The sequence below is a fragment of the Neovison vison genome, chromosome 1, assembly GCF_020171115.1.
Source record: "Neovison vison isolate M4711 chromosome 1, ASM_NN_V1, whole genome shotgun sequence".
NCBI lineage: Eukaryota > Metazoa > Chordata > Mammalia > Carnivora > Mustelidae > Neogale > Neogale vison.
In genome coordinates this window covers 245,482,854-245,495,128 of record NC_058091.1, presented here as the reverse complement: position 1 = coordinate 245,495,128, position 12,275 = coordinate 245,482,854, and the positions used below count along the sequence as shown (strand labels likewise).

Below are 12,275 nucleotides of genomic sequence, written 5' to 3'. Positions count from 1 at the left end.
TGTTGCTGCTGCCTTTGACCATAGGATGGATTCCTGTGCCATTGCCAAGAAAACATGTTAGTCACTCTCCTCTGAGTTAGGGCTTATACTGCTGGCATTTAGTTGCAAACTGTAATCGTTTGTGATATATTTAGATTTTGAACTCACATTGCATTTGAACATTAACTACATGTCAACACTAAAATAAATGGTCCTCCTCTGGTTATGAAGCAATGTACGGGCAGGACGCCACATGAGCTTGTTCATAGTAACACTGTTCATAGTAACACTGATTTTTTTTTTTTTTTAAATAATAAAAAAACAAACCCTTGTGTCGAGGGCTGACTTTCAATAGATCGCAGGGAGGGAGCTGCTCTGCTACCTACAAAACCCCAACCCAGAAGCAGGTCTTTTACGAATGGTTTAGCACCGCGTGATGGGCGAGGGGGCGGCCCCCTTTCCCGCCGCGCCCAGTTTCCCGGGACAAGGGGCTCTCCACACCGGACCCTGGTCCCCACGCAGGGCGGGGGCACGCCACGCCATGCGGGGCGCGCGCAGCGGTCCTCTGGCGGGGACGGCGGGGGACCGGCTATCCCAGGCCAACCGAGGCACCCTGGTGCTGCTGCTGTATCTGTTCTGCCTGGGCGGGATTCTGACTTAGAGGCGTTCAGTCATAATCCCACAGATGGTAGCTTCGCCCCATTGGCTCCTGAGCCAAGCACATACACCAAAGTAACACTGATTCTTAATCAAATTACAAATATGCATAGTCCAAGCTCCAGGTTCCTTTTGAATCAGGAAACCTAAAGAGTAAATTATTATCAGAGGTCACAGGGCCTTTAAAAATCATTTTCTTTTGAGTTTTAGAGTGAGAAGCAAAGAACATTCTGTCATGAGAAATGAGTTGTCTTTAGCTGAAGGGAAACCATCCAGCATAGGATATACTGAGTCCTGATGAATTTGATAGTTAAGATGAAAGCTCTTGTAAAGGGGTGCCTAGGTGGCTCAGTGGGTTAAAACCTCTGCCTTCAACTTGGGTTGTGATCCCAGGGTCCTGGTATTGAGCCCCACATCCGGCTGTCTGCTCAGCAGGGAGCCTGCTTCCTCCTCTCTCTCTCTCTGCCTGCCTCTCCGCCTACCTGTGATCTCTTTCAAATGAATAAATAAAATCTTAAAAAAAAAAAAAAGCTCTTCTAAAGAAAATTCCATAATTTGTAGAAATGAGATGGCAGCTGTACCTATGGCAAAATATCTCCCTGGGAGTCCCCTAATGCTCAGGAACAGGACAAACCCCAGCAAAGTTGGACTGAGCAGGTCAGAATCATGTTTGTGCTCTCAGCGGACCAATTTCACAGGCAGGATATTGGGGTGGAGCTGGAATGTTGGCTCCCACTTCTAAGTGGGAGAAGACCGAGTTGAGTCTGTGGCTGGTTGAAGAGAGGCTTCAGCCAGTAGGTAAGGACATTGTGCATCAGGCCAGAAAAGTGGTTGTGGATTAAGGGATCTAGATAAAGGGGTTACATTTTCATGATGATATCAGCTGTGTGGCCTGGAGAAATCTGTGCAACGTTCATTCATCGTGTTAAGATTAGAAAGAGGGAAAGGACTGGGATTGATAATGGCACCGGGAGACGTAAAATAACTATAATCGGACCAAATAAGGACAAAAAACTGGGGGTTTGGGGAAGAACTTCAGAATGAGATCATGGTACTACTATGTAAGCAGACAGTTTGATAAAGTGAGGAACGACCCTAACATTTCAGCCAATTTGGACTTACAAGTGAATTATAATGATAGTTTTTATTTCAAAAGAGTATTAGGATTAGAAAAATACTTGAGGAGAAAAGGAGACTTAATTGTGCTCTCCTATTCCTTAAACAGTATTTCTTATGTTTATACTTTTATTTATGATTAAACAGATTTTCTATAGGACTTATCAGTGTCTGTAAAATGGCAATATTAATCTATTATTATCTCATGGAACACTGTCCCATGGAACACAGTTTGGGAAAGGTTGATTTAACCTAATGTCAAAAAAGCACAACCCAATTCAAACATCCTATGTAACAAAAATAGTGAAAGGGAGAAATGTATTCCAAAATGTCAACAATGAATGACTGGTTGAGTTATTTCTCCCCTTCTTCTTCTTCTTCTTCTTTTTTTTTTTTTTTTTTACTCCTGTTACTCTTTTGTGTTTCCATATTCAGTGTAGTGACCCTTTACTAAGAACATGAACTTAAAGAAAATACTGGCATCGTTATAGGTGACCAATGTCGAAGTCAGGAGTTTTAAAAGCTGTGTAACCTTGAACCAGTTCCTTAACCTTACCAGGTCTGTTTTCTCATCTATCAAATTGGAAAATAATATCTACCTACCTGGTGAAGATTAATTGAATTATGATATCCAAATCACCCAGCACAAAGTCTGGCACATGCTGTAGAATCTAGAGATGAGGTAATTACCATTATTATTGAGTTGCTAGAATTTTAGAGTTTAAGAAGGGAGTACTAGCTGGGTTAAGGGCACTTAGTCCACTCAGTGTGATAGCACAAAGGCCCAAAACCACCATTATGAGATTTTGTACCTTCCTCCTGAAGCAAAGAATTGCAGAAGCTGCTCCAGAGTGTAGGACCCAGTTCCACCGGAAACGTGGCAGGGAAGATTATGAATTCCTAACTGAAAATCTTTTGTCTCATGTAGGGCAGTCTGTTAACACTGCATATTTAAAACAAACACCTTCCTGGTTGCTTAGAATTAAATTTAATCACTGTACCAGAGAAAGGCATGCAACAACTTCCTCCTTCTAAAATTCTCAAAATGCTCTGCTGAATGAAAGGAAGTTGTGCTGCAACCACGATGCCTTCAACATAAAATATTCTGGCAACTTCATTGCTTCACAGTTGTGATTCTTGGAAACTTGTCACTTTAGGTTCTTCAGAATTTTTTTTTTAAATTATTTATTTATTTGACAGAGATCACAAGTACGCAGAGACGCAGGCAGAGAGAGAGGGGGGGGGATGAAGCAGGCTCCCCAATGAGCAGATCGAGCCCGAAGTGGGGCTCGATCCCAGGACCCTGGGATCATGACCCGAGCCGAAGGCAGAGGCTTTAACCCACTGAGCCACCCAGGTGCCCCTAGGTTTTTCAGAATTCTTAAATAGCTTTTTCTGACTTCATTTACTTAAATATCCCAGAATAGCCTTTTGAGCTATAAGTTTGATGATCCAGGAAACTATTTATAGCAGGATGAGTACTCTCCATGACTGATGTTATGTTTTATTTTGAGAAGGATAAATCATTAAAAAGATTGATAGGGCCAGTGGTATTTTATACTGAAAGCGGAGCCAAGGCAAATAAGGTAGGTCGGTATGATCGTGGAACACAAAAAAGATATGGTTGTACTTTTTTGCCAGTTCAGTTAAAGGCTGGGGAGACTTCCCACATTCTAGAAGGAAGGCAGAGACAAAGTTCATAACCCGGACCTAGTGATATTTTATTTTTAAAGATTATTTATTAATCTATTTGAGAGAGAAAAAGAGAGAGAACAAGTCAGGGGAGGGGCAGAGGGAGAGAGACAGGCAGACTTGCTGAGTGGAGAGGCTGACATGGGGCTCTATCCCATGACCCCAAGATCGTGACCTGAGGTGAAGTCAGATTCTTAACCAACTGAGCCACCCAGGTGCTCCCGGACCTAGTGACATTTTTTAAATTAAAGTTTTTTTTTTTTTTTTAAGATGTTATTTATTTGGTAGAGATCACAAGCAGGCAGAGAGGCAGGCAGAGAAAGAGAGGCGGGGAAGCAGGCTCCCTGCTGAGCAGAGAGCCCGATGTGGGGCTCGATCCTAGGACTCTGGGATCATGACCCGAGCCCCAGCCGAAGGCAGAGGCCTTAACTCACTGAGCCAACCAGGCATCCCGATCTAGTGACATTTTAGGTAAACTCACTTCAGACTGTAGCAGCCTGGCCTCTGTTTGCCCAGTGTTTGTAATGCAGAGTCGACAGACATGGGACTCTCTGTCATCATGAAGGCCCATACTGTTCTTGGCATTCTTGGATATCATCCAAGGTAGGAGACAAATATAAGGCAGAAAGAGGTCAAGGTCAATTTTTTTTTAAACCTTTTTATTGTGGTAGAATACATAGAACAAAATTTATTATTTTAACCACCTTGAAGTATACAAATCAGTGGCAGTAAGTACATTTGTACTGTTGTGTGATCACTGGTACTATCCATCTCCAGAACTTTTTCATCATCCTAAACTGAAACTTTGTGCCCATTAAACAGTAGCTATTCGGGGGCACGTGGGTGGTTCAGTGGGTTAAACCTCTGCCGGGGCGCCTGGGTGGCTCAGTGGGTTGGGCCGCTGCCTTCGGCTCGGGTCGTGATCTCGGGGTCCTGGGATCGAGCCCCGCGTCGGGCTCTCTGCTTGGCGGGGAGCCGGCTTCCTCCTCTCTCTCTCTCTGCCTGCCTCTCTGCCTACTTGTGATCTCTCTCTGTCAAGTAAATAAATAAAATCTTTAAAAAAAAAACAACAAAAAACACCTCTGCCTTTGGCTTAGGTCACCATCCCAGGGTCCTGGGACTGAGCCCTGCATTCCCTGCATTGGGTTCTCTGCTCAGCGGGGAGCCTGCTTCCCCTTCTCCCTCTGCCTGCCTATCTGCCTACTTGTGATCTCTCTCTCTCTGTCAAATAAATAAGATCTTAAAAACAAACAAAAACCAGTAACTCTTCATTCCCCTTCTCTCAATCCCTTGGTAGCCACTATTTTATTTTCTCTCTCTATGAATTTACCAATTGTGATTTCTGTGCCTCTCCCAATTGGATGGGGGCCACCAAACGTGGGGCAGTCCTATTAGGTGGAGGCTGGTGGTGAAAGAATTCACCCAAGGCAGAACAAGGGAGGTAGAAATTTACTGAAAAACACCACAATGAAGTGGTGGGCAGGACCACAAAACAGAGTCAGTCTGCAGTGGTAGGGGGCTGTAGTTAAAAAGGGAAGGTGAGAGAGTATGGGAACACATGGAATTTTCCTTTTTTTTTTTTTTTTGATAACTGTGTCTGGATCTAAGTAAGCCATCATTCAGCTAGGGCTTATGGCTATTTTGAGGTGGGTCATCTAATGGGCATGTTTGTATCAGCCAGAGGACTGGGGGTCACTGTAGGCCCTCCTATGTTATTCAGGTTTCCATAGTTCAGACTGGTTGCTAAAGTGTCCTCTAAGGTTTCCTCAAATAATTGAATCATACAAAATTTGTTCTTTCCTGTCTGACTTCTTTTACTTGGCATAGTATTTTTTAAAGTTTATCCATGCTGTAACAGGTGTTAAAAGTTTTGTTCCTTTTTAAGGCTGAATAATATTCTATCACATGTATAGACCGTGTTAAAAATTCATTCATGCATCAGCGATTATTTGGGTTGTTTTCACCTTTTGGCTATTGTCAATAATGCTATGAACAGGGGTATAGAGTATCTGTTCATCCCTGTTCTCTTTGTCCAAAGGCCTCTTCTTGCTGCCTCCACTATTACCCATCTCCCTCAATCTCCTACCTTAGGTAGCACTCAGTACTCGGTTTTGAAGACTACTCGGTTTTGAAGACGAAGTACGACTGGCTTAGCCAAAACATTAAGAAATGTGTGATAATTTGGAAGTGTGAAGGCAAACAATCTGGTCTTTGGGCATTGCTCCAGGAGACTGAGGTGTGTGTGGGGGGGTGAGGTGGGGCGCTGTGGGGCAGTTAATGCAGTTGAGAAAATGCACTTTCTTCTTGGCTCATTCATTAAATGATCCAATTGTTTTAGCCTTAAGATAGAGATCTTTAACTCCCATTTTGTGCATAACACTTGCCACCTTGTACTGGGATTCCTTTTAGTTTTTTTAGCTATCCTCGTGACCAGTGGGATTCAGGTTTTGAGGGATTGAAGCATATACATCTATACCCTTAAGTCACAAAATAAATATGTAGGAAAAAAAAAATCACAGCAAATTACTGGAGACTTGGGAGATCCAGATTCCCCCACTGAAACCTCTCCAACCTCTTTATCAGAAATTCTTATTATATAGGAGTTTCTTTCCAAAGGCAAGCAGGCTTCCTGTTTGCTCCTGGAACACTCGTGAGGGGCCCTAAAGTTCCAGATTCTTTAGCCTCGAGTAATCCTGTCATTGGCCGGTCTGGGCCGACCTAGGGAAGTCTGTCATCCATCTGTATCCCTTGCATTCACCTCAGGACAGGTGCTTGGAACGTGCTGGGGATTTCAAGGTTAAAGTATTGTTGGCCCCTCCGTCGGCTCTAAGGACGCAAACGTCTTAGGGAACGGTGAGGCAGAGCTGAGTGAAAAAAAATCCTCGGCGGTGGGACCGAGAGGATTCCTGCCCTCCGCTGGAGAGGGCGCTGTCCTGGACTTCGACAGAGCCCCTCCCTAATGCCCTCCTCTAGACCACATTTCAAGGGCGGCCTTGTCCTCTACTGGCGGACCTACCCCGTAGGGACCAGAGGGGAGGGCGCTCTGGACTTTGAATACCAGCTTGCGCTGCCATTTTGGGAGCGCAACACAAATGGGGGCGCAAGTGTTCCTATCACCGGAAGTTTCTTTGATAAAGAGAAACGGCGGAAGTAGGCCAATGGCGCCTCTTCAGTATTTTGCCTCAACCTGGCTTTCCTACTTTCTTCTGTGAGGGGAAGCGCCTCACTGTTTTTTGCCGCCGTGGGGAGTCGCTGCGGCGGGCTCCACGCGCAGGTTCAATTGACCTCCCAACCATCTTTCAACCGCTGAGCCCCTTCCGAGCTTCTCCGGCCAGAACGTGACGTACACTTGTCGTAATTGGGGGCGGAACCTCAGAAGGAAAAGCGACTGAGCCGAGGTCTCGCGAGAACATTCCTTTCCTTCTCAGTTCTCGCGCTACTGCTTTAGTCTCGTCGCGACGAGATCTTTCGAGATCTTCTCCGCCCCCGCTACCGGCGCCCCCTCTGCGGCCGCGGAGCCGGAGCCGGCCTGAGCAGCGCTTTCCGCTGCCGCTCCCTTCCCAGGGACTTAGGCGCCCGCGAGGACTACCTCACGTCCTCCGCTAGCCCCGGCCCCCCGGCCCACGCGGCCCTCACTCTGCGCGCCAGCTCCGCCGGGGTCCGTGTCCTGTTTCGCCGGCCGGACCTGGGCTCGAGCCCGAACTGTAGCCGGCGCCATGTCGGTGGTGGGCATAGACCTGGGCTTCCAGAGCTGCTACGTCGCTGTAGCCCGCGCCGGCGGCATCGAGACGATCGCTAATGAGTACAGCGACCGCTGCACGCCGTGAGTGTGGGCCAGTCCGGCCGCGTGCACGGGGTGGGGGTGGGGATGTAGCCCTTGCTCTGGTTTCCGACCCTCGCGGTTTGGGGAACACGAGCCGGGGAGTCCCCTCTGTTTGGAGCAAGGGCCCAGTGGGTGGGAACCCCCCGCTGGGTGTCAGGTCACTAGTGGCTGCGACTTTCCCGGAGGGTCTGCACCAGCGGCAAGGCCTTTACTCGGTGGCCTGCGGGTTGAGTGAGGGCTCTGAGCTGGTACTCGTACCAGCAGAGGGCAGGGGTAGGAGCTGGAGGGAAGGCAGGCCTGGGATATATAGTGTGCCGAGTTTTTGTTTTAGAGGGCAGAGTCCAGGGCCAGGGCGTACTGCCGTTTTTTCAGCCTACGACAGAGTTCGGACCTTTGCACACAGTAGGCGCGAATTAAGTTAGTTGAATTAAACGGGTTCTGGCCTTTGCTGGCAGCCTGAAGATGGAGCGGCCAGAATCCCACGTGAGTGGGGGCGGGGCAGCACCCGGAAGAGAGGGAACCGTAGCGCCGGAGAGAGGTTCGTATTCCGCCTGGAAGGCACAGCTAGTTACCAAAAAAGTACTTAATAAAGTCAGTGTCGTCATGATGCTTTTGCACTCGCGTTGGTTTTTCACATCGTTTCAGTATGTTGAGCTATGTTGTGTCATTCTCTCTTTTCATTCTCTGCACGTCCACACCTACAGCGTTCCATTTTCGCCGTTAATACATTCCAACCAGGGTGTTGGCCGCAATTGTTAATGAATGACTCAGGGGCTCACTTTGACTTCTAGAACCTATAGTAAGTTAAGGGACCAGTATAGACACAGCTCTAAAAAATCATGACTCACTCAGGTCTCTCCTTGGGTAGAGTATGCTTTTTGACTGTAGAGGTACTTTTCAATCCATTATCCTCTTTTGGGGCAAAATCTTTTAAGAAGCTTATTTTCTGGGTTCTCTTATTTGCCACGTGGCCTTTCCAAAGGCTTCTGTTCAGAGGCCCATTTTTTTCCCCCCATAACTTTGGTCACCCTTCCCGCACTTGGGTAGCTAAACTAGATTGCTCCCTCCAGTGAACTTGCTGCTCAGAGACTCAAAACATTTTCCTTCCACTTGTTAAATTTCTGCCCCTTATTTAGACCTGGACCAGGTGTTTCCCTGAAAATTCATCTCCCATACTAAAACGTGGTGTCATGTCCCCTTCTCAATTAGTTTATAGTGTTTTTTTTTTTTTTTTTTAAGATTTTATTTATTTGCCAGAGATCACAAGTAGGCAGAGAGGCAGGTAGAGAGAGGGGGGAAGCAGGCTCTCCCCTGAGCGGAGAGCCCACTGGGCTGGCTCCATCCCGGACCCTGGGCTCATGACCTGAGCGAAGGCAGATGCTTTAACCCTTTGAGCCACCCAGGCACCCGTCAATTAGTTTATAGTTTTATTGAGAGAGAATTCACATAATGTACAGTCAACCCATTTAAAGCGTACAGTTTGTTTCAGTGTAGTCACAAAACTGCAACTATGTCCCACAATCAATTTAAAAACTTAGACCTGAAGAAATCCTGTACCCAGGGACGCCTGGGTGGCTCAGTGGGTTAAAGCCTCTGCCTTTAAAGTGGCTCAGGTGCTCAGCAGGGAGCCTGCTTCCTCCTCTCTCTCTGCCTGCCTCTCTGCCTCCTTGTGATTTCTGTCTGTCAAACAAATAAATAAATCTTAAAAAAAAAAAAAAAAAAAGAAATCCTGTATCCATTAGCTGTTATGTACCAGTTTCCCCATATTTATAGTTTATTTTATTTTACTTTTTTTTACAGATTTTATTTATTTGAGAGAGACAGCAAGAGAGGGAATACAGGTGGGGGAGTGGGAGAGGGAGAAGCAGGCTTCCCGCTGAACAGGGAGCCCGATGCGATCTGGAGCCCAGGACCCTGGGATCATGACTTGAGCTGAAGGTAGATGCTTAATGACTGAGCCACCCAGGCACCCTGTATTTATAGTGTTTTTTTTTTTTAAAGATTTTTATTTATTTATTTGACAGACAGAGATCACAAGTAGGCAGAGAGGGCGGTAGAGAGGGTTGGGGGGGGGGAAGCAGGCCCCTGCTGAGCAAAGAGCCCGATGTGGGGCTTGATCTCAGGACTCTGAGATCATGACCCGAGCCGAAGGCAGAGGCTTTAACCCACTGAGCCACCCAGGTCCCCCTCTCTTTTTTTTTTTTTTTTTTAAGATTTATTTGAGGGAACGTGCAGGAGAGGAGAGAAGGTCAGAGGGAGAAGCTGACTCCCCGTGGAGCTGGGAGCCCTATGGGGGACTCGATCCCGGGACTCCAGGATCATGACCCGAGCCAAAGGCAGTTGATTGACGAACTGAGCCACCCAGGTGCCCATATTTATAGTTTTTAATAGTGGGTTTTATATTCTAATTTATAATTCCAGAGAAGGTATAGTATACTGAGTTTTTTTAAGCATTGAAGGTTATTTTTGAGCATTAATTTTTTTTAAAGATTTTATTTATTTATTTGACAGACAGATAATAAGTAGGCAGAGAGGCAAGCGGGGAGAGAGAAAGAGAGGGAAGCAGGCTCCCTGCTGAGCAGAGAGCCCAATGCTGGGCTCGATCCCATGACCTGAGCCGAGGCTTTAATCCACTGAGCCACCCATGCGCCCCTGAGCATTAATTTTTTTAAGCATTAATTTTCCATTTGATACTGTCTTCTCTCCAAATTCAGGTTTTCTTTGTAAAGATAGTCTTCACCAAGAAATCAAAAAGGGTGGTGCACTGAGAAAGGCATTTAACTTTTTGATCCTTTCCTGCCTTCATTTGAATTTGCATCCAAAGGGAAGGGAATTCTCAATATTAGAACTAACAGTGTTGTCTTTATTTTCTGTTACGTTCAGTTTTTTTTTTTTTTTAAAGATTTTATTTATTTGACAGAGATCACAGGTAGGCAGAGAGGCAGGCAGAGAGAGAGAGGAGGAAGCAGGCTCCCCGCTGAGCAGAGAGCCTGATGAGGGACTCGATCCCAGGACCCTGAGATCATGACCTGAGCCAAAGGCAGAGGCTTTAACCCACTGAGCCACCTAGGCGCCCTTGTTTAGTTTTCTTTTTTTTAAAAAAGATTATTTATTTATTTATTTGACAGAAAGAGAGATCACAAGAAGGCAGAGAGGCAGGCAGAGAGAGAGAGAGGAGGAAGCAGGCTCCCTGCTGAGCAGAGAGCCCGATGCGGGACTCGATCCCAGGACCCTGAGATTATGACCTGAGCCGAAGGCAGCGGCTTAACCCACTGAGCCACCCAGGCACCCGTGTTTAGTTTTCTTTTTAAGACAAACAGCAGCTACATTAGTTTTACCGTGAATTCAATAAAAAAAAATTAATCTTTCCAAATTGGAATTAAATTTGCCTCAGTGATTAGGTGATGGGTGACTTAGATACGTTATGAAATTGTGGTAAGACTACCATTTAGGGGCCTCTGGGTGGCTCAGTGGGTTAAGCCTCTGCCTTCGGCCCGGGTCATGATCCCAGGGTTCTGGGATCAAGCCCCGAATTGGGCTCTCTGCTCAGTGGGGAGCCTGCTTCCCCCTCTCTCTGCTTCCCTCTCTGCCTGCTTGTGATCTTTCTCAAATAAATAAATACAGTCTTTTTTTTTTTAAAGTACCATTTAAATAATTGAAGTGATTTTCTTTTTATGTTTTCCCTTATTTTATATTTTCCAAGAACTTCAAGGGATACCATACATTGAAGTAATTCTTGAACTATGATTTTTTTTTTTAAGATTTTTAAATTTATTTGTCAGAGAGAGGAGCGAGAGTGAGCACAGGCAGACAGAGTGGCAGGCAGAGGCAGAGGCAGAGGGAGAAGCAGGCTCCCTGCCAAGGAAGGAGCCCAATGTGGGACTCGATCCCAGGACGCTGGGATCATGACCCGAGCTGAAGGCAGCTGCTTAACCAGCTGAGCCACCCAGGCGTCCCTGAACTATGATTTTGATTAGCTTAAATTTCATTCTTGGAATCCCTAAGTAGGAGATAGGAATGGAAAGGTTGAGTTCTGAGTCTCAGAATAGTGGATTTTGGTTTCAGGTACACAGAGACTATGATGTGGGTTTGCTTTAGTGTCATAGTGGAAATGAGATCTGTTTCTGGGGGGTCAGCTATGATGGAAGTACCTTATTTCAAATTGTGCCTGTAACAGTATTTGGATTTAGCTTTTGAGAACCCAGTTGACTCTTGTCCAGAAGAGACCCTTACTTTTCACCAATAACAGGCATTATTTTATTTTATTAGTTGTAAAGATCTTACTTATTTTGACAGAGAAATCACAAGTAGGCAGAGAGGCAGGCGGTGGGGGGGAAGCGGGCCCCCCCGCTGAGCAGAGAGCCAGATGTGGGGCTCAATCCCAGGACCTGAGATCATGACCTGAACCAAAGGCAGAGGCTTAACTCGCTGAGCCCCCCCAGGCATCCCGGCTTTCTTTATTTTAGCAACTACTGAGTGCCTCCAGAATGCTAGCCATTGTGCTAAGCACTGGAGGTACTCTGAACAAATAAACAAGATCCTGCCATCATGTACATGGATGGGTTCTGAAGAAGAAGCCAGATGATAAGCAAACATGTGATATTACTAACTGGTAAAGGTCCAGATGGGAAAGTACAGAATATGATGACTGGGGGACTAATTTAAATTGGATATATGGTGGAGATGAAAGGTGGTCTTAAAGAAGTACCGTTTAAGTTAAGACCTGGAGGATGAGTAGAAATTTACGTGGAGGTGGTGTGTGGGTCTAAGGAAGAGCTGATTAAGGCAGAAGGAACAGCAAGTGAGGAAGACCTGAGGCATTCACACTTGACTGACATAACTACTCTTGAGCCACTTGCAAGAAAGGTGTGAGGCGGATTGGAGAGGAATTAGGCAGGACTTTGTAAATTATGGTAAGGATTTCTATTTAGGTGCAATTGGAGTTGATCAAGTTTAAATTTTAAAAATATAATTAGCTTTTTTTGTGTTGAGAATGGGTTTATCTGAG

At 45.9% G+C, this 12,275-nt stretch overlaps 1 protein-coding gene across 1 annotated transcript in view; it reads left to right on the top strand.

The window, feature by feature from the left end:
• The first annotated feature begins 6,929 nt into the window (after positions 1 to 6,929).
• The window catches only part of HSPA4 (heat shock protein family A (Hsp70) member 4), a 50,190-nt gene continuing 44,844 nt past the window's right edge, over positions 6,930 to 12,275 (top strand). Inside the window, exon 1 of the mRNA XM_044227687.1 lies at positions 6,930 to 7,267. Within this exon, the coding sequence (XP_044083622.1) occupies positions 7,161 to 7,267 (107 nt within the window). The 5' untranslated portion in view covers positions 6,930 to 7,160. The remainder of the gene's footprint in view (positions 7,268 to 12,275) is intronic.